The sequence below is a fragment of the Cicer arietinum genome, chromosome 6, assembly GCF_000331145.2.
Source record: "Cicer arietinum cultivar CDC Frontier isolate Library 1 chromosome 6, Cicar.CDCFrontier_v2.0, whole genome shotgun sequence".
Lineage (NCBI taxonomy): Eukaryota > Viridiplantae > Streptophyta > Magnoliopsida > Fabales > Fabaceae > Cicer > Cicer arietinum.
In genome coordinates this window covers 19,916,045-19,932,344 of record NC_021165.2, presented here as the reverse complement: position 1 = coordinate 19,932,344, position 16,300 = coordinate 19,916,045, and the positions used below count along the sequence as shown (strand labels likewise).

Sequence of the window (16,300 nt, the reverse complement as noted above, 5' to 3'; positions counted from 1 at the left end):
GCTAACTAACGTATATTTTGGTATCACGATAGATATACTAAAATAACCCATCATACACTTAATCCTCACAATTATAAACATAAGGAATACATATCGTTCGCAGATGATATATATGCCCATTTTCAAAAAAAATTGGACCATTTTGTACAAAATTTCTGTTTAGATATTCAGAAGTAAGGGGCATAGAAATAAGGATGTCCAAATAATATTGACACGGATAATTTTTCTCCCACTGTTGCTATATTTGAGGACGGCAGAAGCAAATTTCCTTTCATGATTTTGCAGCATACAAATTCTATCCCAAGGACCTGATATTGGCCTATTCCTGCATTACTACACAAAAAATGCCAAAATTTAACTTATGGCCTGTTTTTACTACACGCTACATATATTCTCTGAGCTACATTTAATCAATGTAATCTGATGATGTAGAAAAGACTCCATCCGGTTCCTCATTTTGTTCTGCAATTATTTCTCTGTTATACCCTGCATCTTTTGAGTCCTCTCCAATTATATAATCTTCAACATTAAGATCGACTTGCCCATCTTCTTTGTCATCATTGACATTGTCATCGTTATCCATATCCCCATCTTCCTCATCATCCAAAATATAGTGGCTCTGTTCTATTAAGTTATCAGATTTTCCACAAAATCCACCCTGATATCCACCATTATTATTATTACCGACCAGATAATCATACTCATCTCCTGTTGCTTGATAAAGATCTTCTTCATTGTCTGATGTCTCTGAATTCCTAGCATTTAGAGCACTGGCTTCTGTTTTACTTTCATTAATCTCTTCTCTGACAAAGATTGGTGTTTTCTCCTTGATAACATTTCGGGTATCCCTCTTACTATTGAGCACATCCGTCTTGGCTGCTGGTTTTTGCCAGCTTCTAATGCTCCTCCGACCACAAAATTGTCCTTGTCCGTTCGGCCTCCCTTTCCATCCAAGTAATTTTCCTATTTTCCTGTTGTTAGAGGTAGTGCTTCTCTTTCTGGAAGTGGGTCTCGAACTAGAAACTCTTCCTTGTGATCTTTGACCATGAGAATGACCACGGCCTAGTCGAGTCCTTTGTCCTCTGCTGTAGCTCTCAAGTCCAGCACCAAGAGCACCCAAGTTCTCTACAGCGTGCTTAGCCTGAAATGAAGTTTCGATCACACTGGCATTGTACGAATTTTTGGCAGCAGCATATTTTGATGGAAGCTTCTGAAAGGTAGATATAAGAAGTTAATTCAAACAAAAACATACACGTGCCAGTAATGTAAGGCCTAATACCCCAAAACAATGACTGCATCCACACTACTGTCTTTTCTTAAGATATGGCAACCAATTCTAAGCCTAGAACCTTAAATAAGTTTTAAAAAAATAGCTTGTGGTATTAGAAGTAAAAGCAGCCTTTCCCTGGACCCTGCCGTAGTGAGAGCTTTACATTACAAAGTTTCCCTTTTTTCACCATAATTCATTATAAGATAGAAGAACAGAGGAAACTTACTATAACAACTCCGTTTTTTTTATCCTTCTCGGACTCCAGCTTCTGCTGTGAGGTGTAAAAGATGCATGCATCTAGTTCCATGAGCCTTAGAGCCACAGCAGCAGTTGTATATGGCACCCATGGAAGTACAGGTATCTGTCCACCGCCAATGGTATCATTAGGGAGACATCCAGAAGAGCAAACGGTACCTAACAGCTCACTGGTAGTTTCATAGTCTGGAGCCAAATACTCCCTTTTTATAGCACCTTCCAATGCAGTCAATGTCTAAGAAAGATGTGATGATGTCTTAGATATATTAGTAACAGGGTGAACAAATAAATAAGCTATACATATTCCACTAACGTCGAGGAAGAAATAGAGGAGAGCAAATAAGAAAGCACATTACAGTGAACAAAGCCTACACTTATATTCTAAAATGTCCAGACTCCAGACTAATACAATAACTGCTAACTGGGCATATCCCCAACTAGAGGGGTGGAGAAAATGCTTTTCCACGAGAGGACTAACTATATAGAGGTCGATTGTCACTTATTTTGGAAATATTCTTTCATGCATTATCAAGACTTTTCAACACGTTCATCAACTAGTAGACATCTTCACCAAATTCTAGTAGGGTCCTAGAATAGGATACATATACAACAAACTGAATGCATGACATATATATGCTCCAGAATGAGGTGTGCTGATTGTTCTATATTCATTCTTTATTTTCTTAATATGGATTAGATAGACTAGATTCATAGCTCTGATTTTTTCTAAGTCTCTAAGTTTTGGGGATTCCTTTGATGCACAGTTTGTATGTGTTTGAGAGTAACATCGATCAATTTATAAGAGATTAAAATTAATCAATTATAATTTTTTTCAACCATAATAATGACCCCAGATTTCTCTTCATCTACAGTTATGATCAAATTTGAACTTTAGTAGTATTGTAACAGCTCTAACACAAGCCAAAAGAAGAGTATTTAGCAAGCTAAAAACTCCAAAGCATGAGCATGCTTTATCAAGATGTTCCAGATTATAACCTGCAGAATGTCTTCAGGTGATGATGAAGCTTCCAGCTTTGAACTCCAAGACTTCCTGTACCTCTCTGTCCAAAAAGGCTGAAGAGCTTCTTGAGGAAGGGTTACCTACCATCATCCAGAGCCAAACACTATCAGTGAACAAGGAACAAATATTAAACATTGACTTTATCTAAACAGTGTATTAGGATCCTATCTTGTGCAATTTAACAAGACCGTGCCATACCAACACATCTCAACACTCAACCATGTATTATTTTCAATAATAAATAATCAGTTTACAATTAAAATGGAAATTCACAAGGAACAAATATTAAACATTGACTTTATCTAAACAGTGTATTAGGATCCTATCGTGTGCAATTTAACAAGACCGTGCCATACCAACACATCTCAACACTCAACCATGTATTATTTTCAATAATAAATAATCAGTTTACAATTAAAATGGAAATTCAGCAGGTAGTTTTCACTTTTGTTTCCTCTCTCCTTGCTCTTTCTTGGACTGGATTCTTCCTTCCTATGGGTCAACTACAACTTCTCCGTCTCCAACGTTCAGGGCTTGTGCTCCTGTCTTTTCTGCTATAATTTTATGACGATGTTGCAACAATCGTAATGATTTCTGTGTTTTCAGCTATGACGTCCATGATGATTCTATGTTTTCTGTTACTTGCAAATGCCACCACAATTGCAAGTATTGTTTTATTACCTCCAACAGAAATATTTTGTTTACTTTGACAACGAGAGTTCAAACAAAGACATGGGAAGGAGAGGGAAACCAGGTATGCAGAAGAAATGGGAGACAGGATCTGTAGATGGAACCATAAAACTACAAGTCGACAACTAATCTGTAATTACATTTTTTTGAAACATGTAATTAACACCGTTGATTATGTTGAAATAAAAATTGGCTAAGATATATGAAGATGATACAGTTATGTTAAATTGCCACATGAGAGGATTCCAACCCTCTAAACAACTACTCAGAAATTAGTTATATCTAACTACTCCATAAATCATAGTAAAAAGAAATACATAGATTGTCACCTCAACAACCGACAGGAGGATTTTGAGCAATCTCATTCTGAATGGAGAAGAGGATGGATGATTAAAAAGGTGAGTGCCAATCTTCCTTTTGCCTTCAGAACGTGCAATACATTCATAAGAACTGGAGTTGTCCTGACTAGTGGAAGTTCTGTGGCATGAAGGACATGGCGACGGCGTTCCTCTAGAGAAATAGACACGATGGCATAAATCACACATTAGCAGCAGTTGGTTGCACCTCTTCTTCCCAAACTTCATTGCAAATGATACTGAGCAATTTAGACATTGCTTTTGCATCCATTTCTCAAAGTCCCAGTATCTCATATAAGCATCTTTGTTCTCAACTTCATTTCTTCCGAGCTGAACCATAAAAGATGTTGAGGTCACTGATGTATCCAAATCATCCACATAGACAGAAGTGGCACTGCAATCTTGGTCTGTACCCATTTTAACTGTTTCTGTCTTGAGTTTCTTCATGGTGTCTCCATTTTGAATTCCCATATCACCATTTTGGACATTTCTTCTAACAGAGTTCTTGTATGACATCTCAATTCTTTGCAGCATCATATGCAAGTGGGACTCCCTGATCCCACGTAAGTCCAATGATGCTAATAGGGCATCAAAACCCTGCATGTAAAACAAATGCAATAAAGAAAACCAACACAAAACAGAATAATATCTAGGATAAACCAGAATGTGCAATTACAACAAAAAAAGAAAACCACTTCCTCCATTTTATACAAGTGTCATGTTTTGAACATTTGCTTGTCTCAATATTTGTCATTTCAAAATACCAATGAAGCATTAAATACATTTTTCCACCAATACCCTTCTTTATTGTATTTCAACCCACATGCGACTACGCCACTAACTGCTTCATTAATAAAGGTATTTTAGTCAATAAAGCTAATACCAACAATTAATATGAGACTTAATGTACCCTTTAATACTACTTGCATCACTTTCAATGCAATATCTTCCACTATGCATTTATGACATTGATAATGCACCAATATCTAACAACGATAATTTGGTAAAAGTAATATTTTCTCTTTCATTTTTACATTTTTCTTAATATGTGTGAAATGATCAAATGACTCAATTATTATAGAATGGATGGAGTACTCCATATCTAAATGCACACAAAATAATGATACTCCCTTCGTCCCATTTTATAAGCACCCATTGAGTGTTTCACATATATTGAGAAAAATGGTTGGTGTAATTAATGTGTATATTTTGTGTAACTATTACTAAATTGTCCATTGTGTATAGATGTTAACTTTTCACATTTTAAGATAAATTAGTTTTATTGATAGGGGTAGATTTGGAAAAAGAATAATGAATACATCTAGTAATTTACATAAGAGAGCTTATAGTTAGAGACAAATAAATTTTTCAAAGAGTGCTTATAATTAGAGATGCAAGGAGTATTGCAAAACTTTACTAATAATCTTCTATATATATGATGTTTGGCAAAGTAAAGAAAATGCACAATTTGCTAATAAGAAAATGCACAAAAATTACACTTGCAAATCATGTTAATGAATTAATGATCGTTAAAGATCAGCTCAGCCTCATAGAAGCAATACCTCTTCAGAATCAATCAGCTTCCAACAGCCATCATGCAATTCCACAAATATCCTGCCACAACCTGGATCGTTTTGAGAGGCAGATGTAATGAATTGCCAGTATCGGTTTCGTCTTCTATCCAAACCAAGAGGCAATGATCTATACATGTAAGTTTGTTCCGCCAAGTGGCCAATATATGATTTGAAATTTGATCTTGATTTTTCAGCAACATATCCAGATTGTTGGAGAGAACAATTATCTGGGCCAGTAGGACAATCTTGCCTCTGTATGTTCACATCTAATAGGGAACTCTGCAGATGATTTTGATTTCCCTGTAGTGCATTTATCTGTTCATGCTGGTCATAGGGAGTGACTGAAGCCTTATCAATTTTGACATGAACAGTGTGCAATGGGCACTGTTTACCCTCTACTGATGGAAATGTAACAGCTGGTTCATTTTTGTTGCCCAAATATGAGAACGACTGCAATTTAACAAAACAATCGTCTTTGATACGGCGTTTATCAAGCTGTGCCTCAGCCCATATCTGCTTCTTTAAAGTATTTGCGGCTTCTAGACGTTCCTGCATCATTGCCCATAAACAAACCACACACCCAGACACACACAAATCAATTTCTAAGGCCACACAAAGTCCATAATGAGAAATTTAGGTGTGAAACTGAAAGAATATACCTCAAGTATAAGACGAATAGAATTCCCTTCAATTGCCACATTAATCAAAGCAACAAGAGCGTGAAGACGCTCCTCTACACTAAGATCCGAGTACTCTCCCTCCATAAGTCCTTGTGCCCATGGTTCACCTAGAGTGTTTTCATCAACATCCATACCTTCTAGAATAGGATTAGTAACATCATGGCTGCAAACAGCAATTTCACTAGATGTATGGACATCTTTATGCTTGTTGAAGCCTTCATCAACAGTTGACGCTAAACCCTCATCCACTTTCTCATGGCAACTATCAGGAGTTTGAAAACCCTCGCCATTATCCTTCCCATTTCTCATTACAGTGTTTGCATTAAATTTCTCAGAATTTGAGACCTCTTTTTTCGTATTTGTTTCAGCTCCCAAATCATCAATCTCATGATTTTCTGCCATATCACTTTCAGAATTTTCATCCCTTTCACCATCATCAGCTTCTTCTGCACCCACAAATCCACTTTTGAAAACCCTGATTTTTTCCCTCGCAGCTGAATAAATTGCTTCAGAATCAGCTGGGTCCTTTCTATATGCAGGACGTACACAATATGTTGAAGGAGCTGTCCTTTCAAATAGTTTTGTATCCCTAGACAAAGCAGAAGCTATAGAAGCCTCTGGTGCTTTGCTTGTTGTAAGATCACGAAGGCCAGATTTCTAGATAAACAAAAAAAAAACGAATAAGAAAATTGAATAGTTATCATCAGACAATGAATAAGACACCATAAGAATATTTAAACCTGAATCTTGTCTGCAAGTTCTAATATATTGAGGCCTCTGCTACCTTCCAGAGAAAGGACATGAAATGCAGCATATTTGACAGTTCCAGGCGTCAAACGAGGCCTATATGTTCTTCGATTAGGTAATCCCTTCTCTTGCATAATAGCAACAGCATTTTCAACAGCAGCTCCACTGCGTAGATTCGAAATTATATCTTTACCATCATTACCCTGCACTTAGAACCCAAAGGGGATAGAAAAAAAGACCGCAACCAAACAAAAAATTAAATTTGTTATTGAATGCCTTAAAAAAATGTTTTCAATGCAACACATAATTATAAAAACAATCACGTATTCAAACAAACATGTGCGTGCATAATTTCATTTATCATTCATCTGAAAGTTATAAAGTAATATTATCAGGATTTCCAAGCTTTGGTGATAGGGAGGAGAGAGTGTGATATGGACCTCATTTCCTCTAACCTCCCTATTCAAACAATAAAACGTTAAAAACCATAGGCTTTTATGTTGTTTTACGTTGTACTTGACTTTTTTGCAATACAAGGTTTTAATAACATGATGGTGCAACCCGGCCAACCCAAGTAGGATGCAACAGTACACATGGCACATCTACATCGACTAAAAGGAGAAATTGTTTGAAAATGCATTTATTAATTAAAAAAGCGATATTTGGGTTGCTCAACTCCGACATCCTTTCTATACTTGAAAAAAAACTACAATTTTAAATCTAATTTATGCAAACAATAAGTATAAGGTTAGGGACCACAAATGATTTCCAAAAATTTAGCACATTATACTTAATAAATGCATAATAAAATAGTATGTTATGGACCTAAAGATTATGTCCTAAAATTTAATTCACAAAATCTGCTGCACCTTTTAATGCAAGTTTAACATCTTTAATATTTTAGACAAGGCATTGGTTGATGAAAACATCATACCAGTTGTAAAGGATACTTTTTCATTATGATATTCACAAAATGCAAACTCTGAAGTAAAACAAGTTAATTATTGCAGCTGGTAACTACAATCAATGACAACTGATTTTCAATTGAAACAATAAGCGGTGAATGGAGTACATGGAAATTACCTCATTGCATGGATGCACCTGCTCAATATTCTGTTTCTTCATCAGAGGCCCAAATCCAGCTGACAATGCGAATTGTCGCAAAATCTCTGGCCATGTTAATGGATTTAAATGCCACTGCCAATTTCTTATATCAAAACCCCATACATATGCCTGACAGTATATACCAAATACATCTTTTCAGATTAAGGAAAGAACAGAAAAAGTATATCTAAAGCTGAAAAATGAAAACTTACCCCTTCAACTACCTGTGGATGCCCTCCACCAGAGTTCGTAATGTTGTTTTGGTTAGCCCCTAATCCAGTAGTGGGTGTTCTTGCAACATCCTCAATATCTTTTAAAATGGATCTCAGAAGAGCAATATGGATCTCACCTAATATCCTAGGGTCCTGCCATATTAAGAGAGAAAATATTGATCCATTGTCAGAAAACAAACATTGTTAGCAACATGTAGTGTTTGTCTAGGTTCATTGCAAGTATCTATGTTCAAGGAGGGAGCAGGGCATCGTGCAAATATTATTAATTACAAAAATTGTCTGCTGGTATTCATTAGATAAACATTGAGCCCTTGATTTGGTGTAGTTGAAGCTCACGACTTTCAACATATGCCTCTCTCTGAACAAGCACAAGCCAACGAATAATTTTAGGACAAACAATACCTTGGAAGGGACCTTAAAGAGAGCACATAACCAAAGGTCTAGAAAATAATACTTACATAGTCATGAAAAGCTTGTAAAAGCTCATCCAAGGTAAATGGCCATATTCCAAGAACATCAGCAAAGGTAATCAAGAACCTCCAAACCTACATATAAAGCATTTCTGTTCATCATTGCTGAGAGAAAATTTTGTAAGCCATAGATGGTACCAATTTACCAAATGCAATAAAAGAAACAAGTTTATACTTCAAACAATTTGGTACAGCTTAATTGTTTGCAGCTACAATGATAATTAATTTCTCCATAGGAAAAACTGGGCATGAATACAGGCTAAAAGGTATTTATTTGATGGCCCAGTGGGGGTTAGAGAGCACAAAATAACAAAGATCGTAATTTCCAAAGTGGCGAAGCAGATCACATGGTTCAATAACAAAACATTTCACTAAAAGTCAAGACCAAGCAGAAAATAAAGTCAGCCATTTGGTGCAAGATAATGCACAATCAGCAACATATTTGAACCATAAACCATAACTGAGTTACAGCTTTTACATGAGTAAAGGAAGATAGCTTTTCACAATATTATATAACCTTGTGGCCTTTCAGGCAGAATAAAATTAATATCCGAGCCAATCCCACCGACCAGTCAATAAAGTCTTCCAAAAAACACAGATGTGTAAAAACATCTTACCATCAGAAGATTTCCTACGTTCTCGTCAGAATCTGACCAAGGTTGAATAGAAAAAGCTTTTTTCAACCGTACAGACTTGGGTGGGAAGGAAGTCCGCCCGTCTGAAAAACCAGTGCATGTTTGGTTTTGATTAATATTTACGGAAAATATAAGTAGAGTCAAACACTAAAATTATTCACCTCCGTATGATTCAAGATTTTGCATAGTTTCGTAGTCGAGAGCCAATATTGAAGATAGCCCCTTCTTTGATGCAGCTAACTCCATGAGTTCCAGATGTTCATCTTCAATAAGGTCTATTGATTCTTTAGCCATTCTGCGGGCAATAGCTCTCTCACTGGAAGCTTTAATCCTTGCTGCCTCTTTCTCCCTCCGTAGTTCTTCCTTTTGTCTCAGTCTCTCAACCTACAAGAACAAATAACATAAGCATCCTTATTTTCACACGACAGATCACAGTGATAGGCAGAACAATCTTACATACTCTGATTGATTCCTTCTGCAAAAACTTCTCCCGCTGCTCCTGTTCACGCCTCTGCTCTCTTAGGAATCTCTCCTCCTCTCGCTGTCTTTCACGCAATAACCGTTCCTCTTCCTTCTTCCTTTCACGTTCTTGCCTCTCCATCTCTTTCTTTATTTGTTCCTCTCTCTTTATGAATGAAAAATAGTATTAGCAACAGAAGAAATATAACCATCAAGGAGGAAAAAACAAATGGAGTCCAACTCTGACCAATACCTTTTGCCTTAGGATATCCTGTTTTACAAGCTCTTTCCTAATTCTTTTCTCTTGCGCTTCAAATTCCCGTTGCATTCGAGCCTCTTCATTCTGAAAATAAGGCAAGTCATGAACAATCACTCTAATAGTGATAAAACATGTTGGGTTTAGGTGAAACAGATACCTTTCGCTTCCTTTGAAATCTTGAAAGTTCCTCCTCGTGGATAACCCTCCTATCTGATGGCACTAGAGGGCTGTCAATTGGAGTTACTTGGTCAGCCACCCTATGAGTGTCAAGAGTTACATCGACAAATGGGTTCTTTCGTGGAACATCATCATTCCCTCCTGAAGCAGAAAACATAAGATTGTTCGGCCTACCTTGCTGAGACTGAGACAAAAGATTTAGACTAGGTATCTTCTGACCTTGGACTCCATACACATTAGGTGCAAATTCATTACCATTAAGGAAAGATTGCCCACTAGATAGTGTAGTCCCAGAATGTGGAACACCATCAAGAGAACTAAAGTGGATAGATGTGGTAACTCTCGCATACATCTCGTTTCTAACAGTAGGCTGCTCTGGAATAAATTGATATTCATGGAGAGTCCTTGAAACGCCCTAGAAATTGATCTTCTTTAGCCAAGAGATAAAGATGCATATAAAAACTATTTGTTCATCCACGATGAACTATATAATTACAAACAATGAAGGGAATGATGACAAAGATACAGATAAAATACAGTGTTTAAATATTTAAATAATTGATATAGTTGAAATGAATAACTTTCCAAGTAGTGCTAATTACTCAACGAACTTCTTTAAAGTAGTAGTATTACATTATTCAACAGATTTCTTTAAAACTATGCAATGGTAGAAAAAGAAAAGAAGGCTAAACAGAAATCTAACCTTATTCAGATGTTCATAAACTTTTGCCTCAACAGGCAGTTCAGATTCCCTGTGTTGCCCTATTGACACTACCCCTGGAATTATATAATTGCCAAGGGTTTAATAGCATTAGTATTTATTAAAACCATGTCAACTAAAACAAGTTAAGCAAATTTCTCTCATGCATAACATCGACAAGAACATCTTCTATGCACTATTTACAAAATCACTTTTAAATGCCAATTTGCTAGTGCTTTATATAGATAAACTGTTTAACTAAAAATCTGCTTTATTTTTTATGATAGTAAGATGATATTTTGAGGAAAAAGCTGTTAAAACAGATACTGCTATTTGATAAAATCGCTTTTTTTAAGTTTATCAAACACACCTAAAATCTTTCAAGAGCTCAATTTAACATACTTATCCAAAACAAACACTAATTGAGCAGAGTTTTTTTATGCACAATTTGACAAAAATATTTACTAAGCACCCGCTTCCTTTCCAAAATCACTTTCAAAACTTTTAAGATCTCATAAGTTATCATTACCCTTAAAAATCAGATTTTCAATACCAAAGAGCAAAATGACACTATACATAATTACCACATAAAAATATGCTAATAAGTTTTAAAAGGGAGATAAAAATTCGAAAGAAAAGAGATAAAATATCATTTTCTTCAATTTAGTTAATAAATGTGACAAAATAAGAATAGATTACCCAATCAAATCCAGGTGGTGAAGGCTGGCTCGTTTAAAAGTTTAAATGACTTCCTATAAATTATTTACATGACAAGTGCATTCAAAATAAGCCCTCATACAAATTAAAATTTCTTAACCATATGAACAATCAATTTTAAAAGTCTATTTTACATGTTGTTTGTACTGTATTTACATAAGTTTTAAGTGTGAGCTGGTGGGTTTGTTTGGTGTAATAAACCAAGAAATTATCCATCCAATGCCCAAAACTATTTGTATAAATGTTGTGTTTATGGAAAGCACACACTAAATGGCCGCAAGAATAGGTTTATCCACTGAATCACATACACCATCCGTTGTCTGTCTAAGCTTTTGAAGAAAAAAAACCGAATTTCTAATTATTTTGTGAAGCTACTTCTATAAAAGCTATAATTAAAGTGATTTTTATAACTAACAAAACAAGCTGCCTTCTAGAAGACAAGTCACTCTTTTATAGAATCTTTAAATCACTGTTTCAAAATGTTATACAAACAAGCTCCCTATACTAATCCGACATTTCAAATATCTTGTTTGAACTTGGACGCACAATGTTGCGGAAAAAAATACTACTACCTCCATTCCTGTATACAAGACCCTTTTAAAGAATGCACAAGAATTAAGAAAAATAGTTTTCACATTAAATTTGTCAATAATTTACATTCTCTTTCCAAAACTATCCTTCAATTATTAAGAGAGAGAAGTAGTTGGTCTTTTCATTCTTTACATTTAATTAGGGGTATTTTTGTGAAAAACTAATTACTACTACTTGTAATTTGAAGAGGGTCTTTGTTAGGAATCCAAGAATGAGATTCGTAAGAAACAACACTTTTGATTAAACAAAACAAAATAACAAGAGAGATTACTCAAAGCCTAATTTTGCCAAAAATCCTTTCTAAGGGAGAGGAAGTCTTAATAGTACTGAAAGACCAAACAAGAAGCAGTAAACTGAAGAGAAAAAACCAGGGGCAAATGGTTGGGAGAAAAGAAAAGGAGGAAAAAAGGGTCCCGTGTATTTTGATTTTGAAGGAATAATCTGGACCGGTGAATTTAATTGTGATTATTATTGAAAGTTCTTATTTCTCACAATAACAAGAGTTCTCGCCTGATACAGTCCTTATTCAACAATTTTGGCTTTAGTCCCTATTAAAAACTCTTGCCATGTTGTACTCATGAAACATAGGAAACACTACCTTTTGGTCCTCGTCGTTTTGGCCAGAATCCCTTTAATATTTGTTCTGAAATTAATCCCTGCGGTGTGCATACTATATTAATATTATTTTAGTCCCTAGGCTAGAATATGAACTAAAATTAACATAGACAAGTATTATAGGGACTAAAAATCAAAACAAGATCAAAAGCCAATTTCCTATGTTGTATGGATTCAAATCGACAAGAATTTTTTTGACGTACTAAACCAGAAAAGATGTTTATTGTTAGAATATTAGAAAATATCTTATAATATCTATTATATTATATTAAAGTATCTTGAATTATTTTCTATGATCAATTTATAATCATAGAAATATTTTATAATATCTCTCATTATTATGATTTGTTCCTGATGATTGAATCTATGTTTCTCTATAAATAGAGATTAGTATTGAGTATTTAGTAATCAAGTTAACATAAAGCTATTATCAATAATATTCAAACCCTATTTATTTTCTCTCCTCCTTCTATCTAAAATCCCATAACTTCGACATGGTATCTAGAGCCTATTTCGATCCTCCTTGAACAATCCGACACCGGTTTCACTTGTTTTTTGTTCAGTTCGCTATTGCCATCGTCATTGTTTCCGTCAAAAGACCACTCCATCAGCTTCACCTCTTCCAGATCAGCCCACACCTCAAAGCGCATTGCCGAAAGCCATCGCCCGCGTCTCACCGTCCACCGCACGTCAGAGCCACGTATCGCCGCTCTTCACAGCGCGTGACGGCGTGTCCCAACGCTGCTCCGGTTACTGCTTGGTCGGTCTATTTCGGTCCTCGCGGTTTCAGATCTCCTATTTTGGACACATTTTCTCACTCCGTTGATCGATCATAGTTTTGTTTCGTTAGAGTCGCACTATCTCTTCTTCGATGTTTGTCGTGCAATTTAGTTCTTACTAGATTGTAAAAGTGGCTTCTATTCCCACCAACGATCACTTTGGTGGTGTCCCTTTTACCACAAATGAATCATATTAGTGATAACTTCTTTTTTCATCGATGGTTATTCTGACAGTGTCTTTTATTTTCATGACTCACACTTTAGTTTGGCAATTTGTCCCAAATGCACTGGTCTCATCTTTGTCGCAAATGAACTACCCTTGCCTTTCTCTCCCTGAAGCATGCCTCTCTCTTCTTGAAGCAGATCCAAGTTTAAATATTAAGTCTCTGATATTATTCGTTTGAAGCTTTCAAATGTAGTTTTGAGAAGAATGGACCTTGCTTTGTTCAATTGTTTGCCATGAATTTCTCTTAGAGTGATGATCATTTCAGCTATCTAACTAGGCTGTAATTATAGCAATTCTCTCTGACTTCACTTGCATCCCTAAGTTGTCTTTCCATTCTTTTTATTATTTTGCTGAGCAAAATATTGTTTTCTTGTAACAAGCTATATCTTAGAATATCACTCATTATTATTATGATTTGTTTTTACTTTATGATTAAGTCTATGTTTCTCTATAAATAGATATTACTATTGAGTCTTTTGTAATCAAGTTAGCATAAAACTATTATTAATAATATTCAAACCTTTATTATTTTATCTCCTTCTTTTATCTAAAATCCCACAACTTCAACATATATAATAACTAATAAGGACTAAAACGTTATATAAGCCTATATATATACACACACACACACAGGGTCTACCATGTTATTTATTTTTCCCTTCCCACCATTTTGCTATATGAGTCATTTGCATAAGGCATGAAAAAGTTTAGGAAAGTGAACTGCAATGAAAAGAAAACAAAGTACACACAGGGTCTACCATGTTATTTATTTTTCCCTTCCCACCATTTTGCTATATGAGTCATTTGCATAAGGCATGAAAAAGTTTAGGAAAGTGAACTGCAATGAAAAGAAAACAAAGTACACACAGGGTCTACCATGTTATTTATTTTTCCCTTCCCACCATTTTGCTATATGAGTCATTTGCATAAGGCATGAAAAAGTTTAGGAAAGTGAACTGCAATGAAAAGAAAACAAAGTTTACCTAATGGCGCGCCAAATGCACCCGGCGGCAAGGAATCAAACTCCATCCCAAGAATGGGTCCATCCTCTCTTAATGCCTCCCCCAACTGTCTTTCCACAAATGCAATAGCTCGCAGCTCCAGTATGGTCAGTTGAGGTTCATGGAAACTGCTGCTGCTATCCATTGCATGCAATCCAGCTCCCATCCTAGGATATGCCATCATCCCATGCTGCGGCACAACTCGCCGCAAGTCGTCGTGATCAATTAGCTTCAAAACAGAAACCAAACCATGATCATGCCTAACATCCGCAATTTCTATTTGCTCAACACCTTCCACGGTTGGTGCCGAAATCGATGCAGCCGTCTTAACAGCCTTCCTATCCTTTAGTCTGCGGTGACAGAACCACATCTGCAATTGACGATCAGATAAACCCAACTTGACACATAGCTCAACTCGGAACTCCTCAGAAGGGTAAGGCTCAGCTGAAGCAAAAAAAGCAAAACCCCAGAAAAACTAAAATTCACATTTTCAGCTCAAATTCACAAATCAGAAATGTTTCTAAAAATAGCTGAAACTTTTTTCACTTACCTGCATATGCTTTTTCCAGAATCTCCAACTGTGAAGCAGTTTTCATTTTGCGCTTGACCTTGTTCTCCTCTTCCGGGGGCTTCTTCTTCTTCTCTACTTCTGAACAGTTCTCCATAGCCGAAGATCAAGCTCAAAACCCTAACAAATTGAACCCTAAGGAACAATAACACTTGCTCCCAAAAATTCACACTCAGAAACAACACAGAAACCAAAAACAAACGAAGAAGAAGAGATTTTAGAGTGACTAAAAGTTTGAATTTCGAGTTTCTCTCTCTAACATTTCAGCAAGAAACTCTCTCTCTCTAAACGGGAAATGAAGAACATTTTAAGTCTTAATTTGTGAGAAGGATGTGTGATTGAGATGTGTGGTTAGATTTTGGGGAATAGCAAAAACAATTAAGTAATAGTATAGTTGGTGGAGATTATTATTATGGAGGAAAAAAAGATGAAGAAGAATGAGAATGCAAAATGAACGATGAGAATAAGAATAATAATAATAATAATAATAATAATAAAAGAAAAAAGCTTTTGTAATTGTATGATCTATGATTAATGAAAGAGAAACTACGAACAAAGGAAGCAACAGTGGTGCATTCCCCAATCGCTGCCATCAGAATTGTATTTTTCAACTTTTTCGAATTTTGAGTTTATCGTAATAATATATTAGTTCGATATATAAATGCTCAGGAAGAAAAAGGAATATAATAATAAATTGTTGTGAATGATATGATGTCAGTTTGGAATTAGTTGAATTGAATTGTTGAAATGAAATGAGGTAAGGAATAGTATTTGATTGATTCACAAATTAGTGTACGTTTTTGTGGTTGATTGTGTATCTCTAGCTTTCTTATTGTATTTTTGGGTGGGTTGTTGTTGGGCTTTTGAGCGTGATACTTTGATCATAACCCGTTCGTTTCGTTTCAATTGTTCGTGTTCGTTCATGGTTGGCCACTGACAGTCTCGTTTCAGGACTCGTCTTTCGTACCATGCCCACCGCCCTTACCCCGCGCGTGGACTTTAGGCTTATGTATGCCGGTAAATTTTTCGGGGACCTCGCAGTTAGTAAATGTGGATATCGTTAATTTCAATATTATGTTTCAGTTCATATTATCTTATCTATAAATAATATGTTTCAGTTCATATTATCTTATCTATAAATAAAAAAGTTTTTCTTAAATAAATTAAATATAC

At 35.6% G+C, this 16,300-nt stretch overlaps 1 protein-coding gene across 7 annotated transcripts; it reads right to left on the bottom strand.

Annotated features, from left to right (window-relative positions):
• Window positions 1–35: 35 nt before the first annotated feature.
• Window positions 36–15,936, bottom strand: LOC101497214 (homeobox-DDT domain protein RLT2). Of its 7 annotated transcripts, none has more exons than XM_012717219.3 (19): window positions 15,110–15,930; window positions 14,542–15,003; window positions 10,634–10,707; window positions 10,150–10,345; window positions 9,911–10,071; window positions 9,748–9,837; window positions 9,496–9,660; window positions 9,197–9,419; window positions 9,018–9,118; window positions 8,389–8,475; window positions 7,910–8,062; window positions 7,677–7,826; window positions 6,587–6,796; window positions 5,826–6,503; window positions 5,155–5,715; window positions 3,566–4,189; window positions 2,522–2,626; window positions 1,497–1,760; window positions 36–1,210 (listed from the first exon to the last, which is right to left on the bottom strand). In XM_012717219.3, the coding sequence occupies exons 1-19, from the start codon at window positions 15,222–15,224 to the stop codon at window positions 407–409; spliced, it is 5,223 nt and encodes a 1,740-aa protein (XP_012572673.1). In that variant the 5' UTR covers window positions 15,225–15,930; the 3' UTR covers window positions 36–406. The 7 variants fall into 7 exon arrangements, with proteins under 7 accessions (XP_012572673.1, XP_012572674.1, XP_073226376.1 ...); XM_012717220.3 differs by having other exon boundaries at window positions 10,186–10,345; XM_073370275.1 differs by having other exon boundaries at window positions 36–1,207; window positions 9,911–10,345; window positions 15,110–15,932.
• Between the last annotated feature and the right edge of the window lie 364 nt (window positions 15,937–16,300).

Coding starts and splice junctions, on each gene's coding strand:
- LOC101497214 (XM_012717218.3), bottom strand. CDS start 15,224: ATGGAGAACTGTTCAGAAGTAGAGAAGAAGAAGAAGCCCCCGGAAGAG. Junction 10,346..10,633: donor TTTATGAACATCTGAATAAG/GTTAGATTTCTG, acceptor ATCAATTTCTAG/GGCGTTTCAAGGACTCTCCA. Junction 8,476..9,017: donor ACGTAGGAAATCTTCTGATG/GTAAGATGTTTT, acceptor CTTTATATGTAG/GTTTGGAGGTTCTTGATTAC.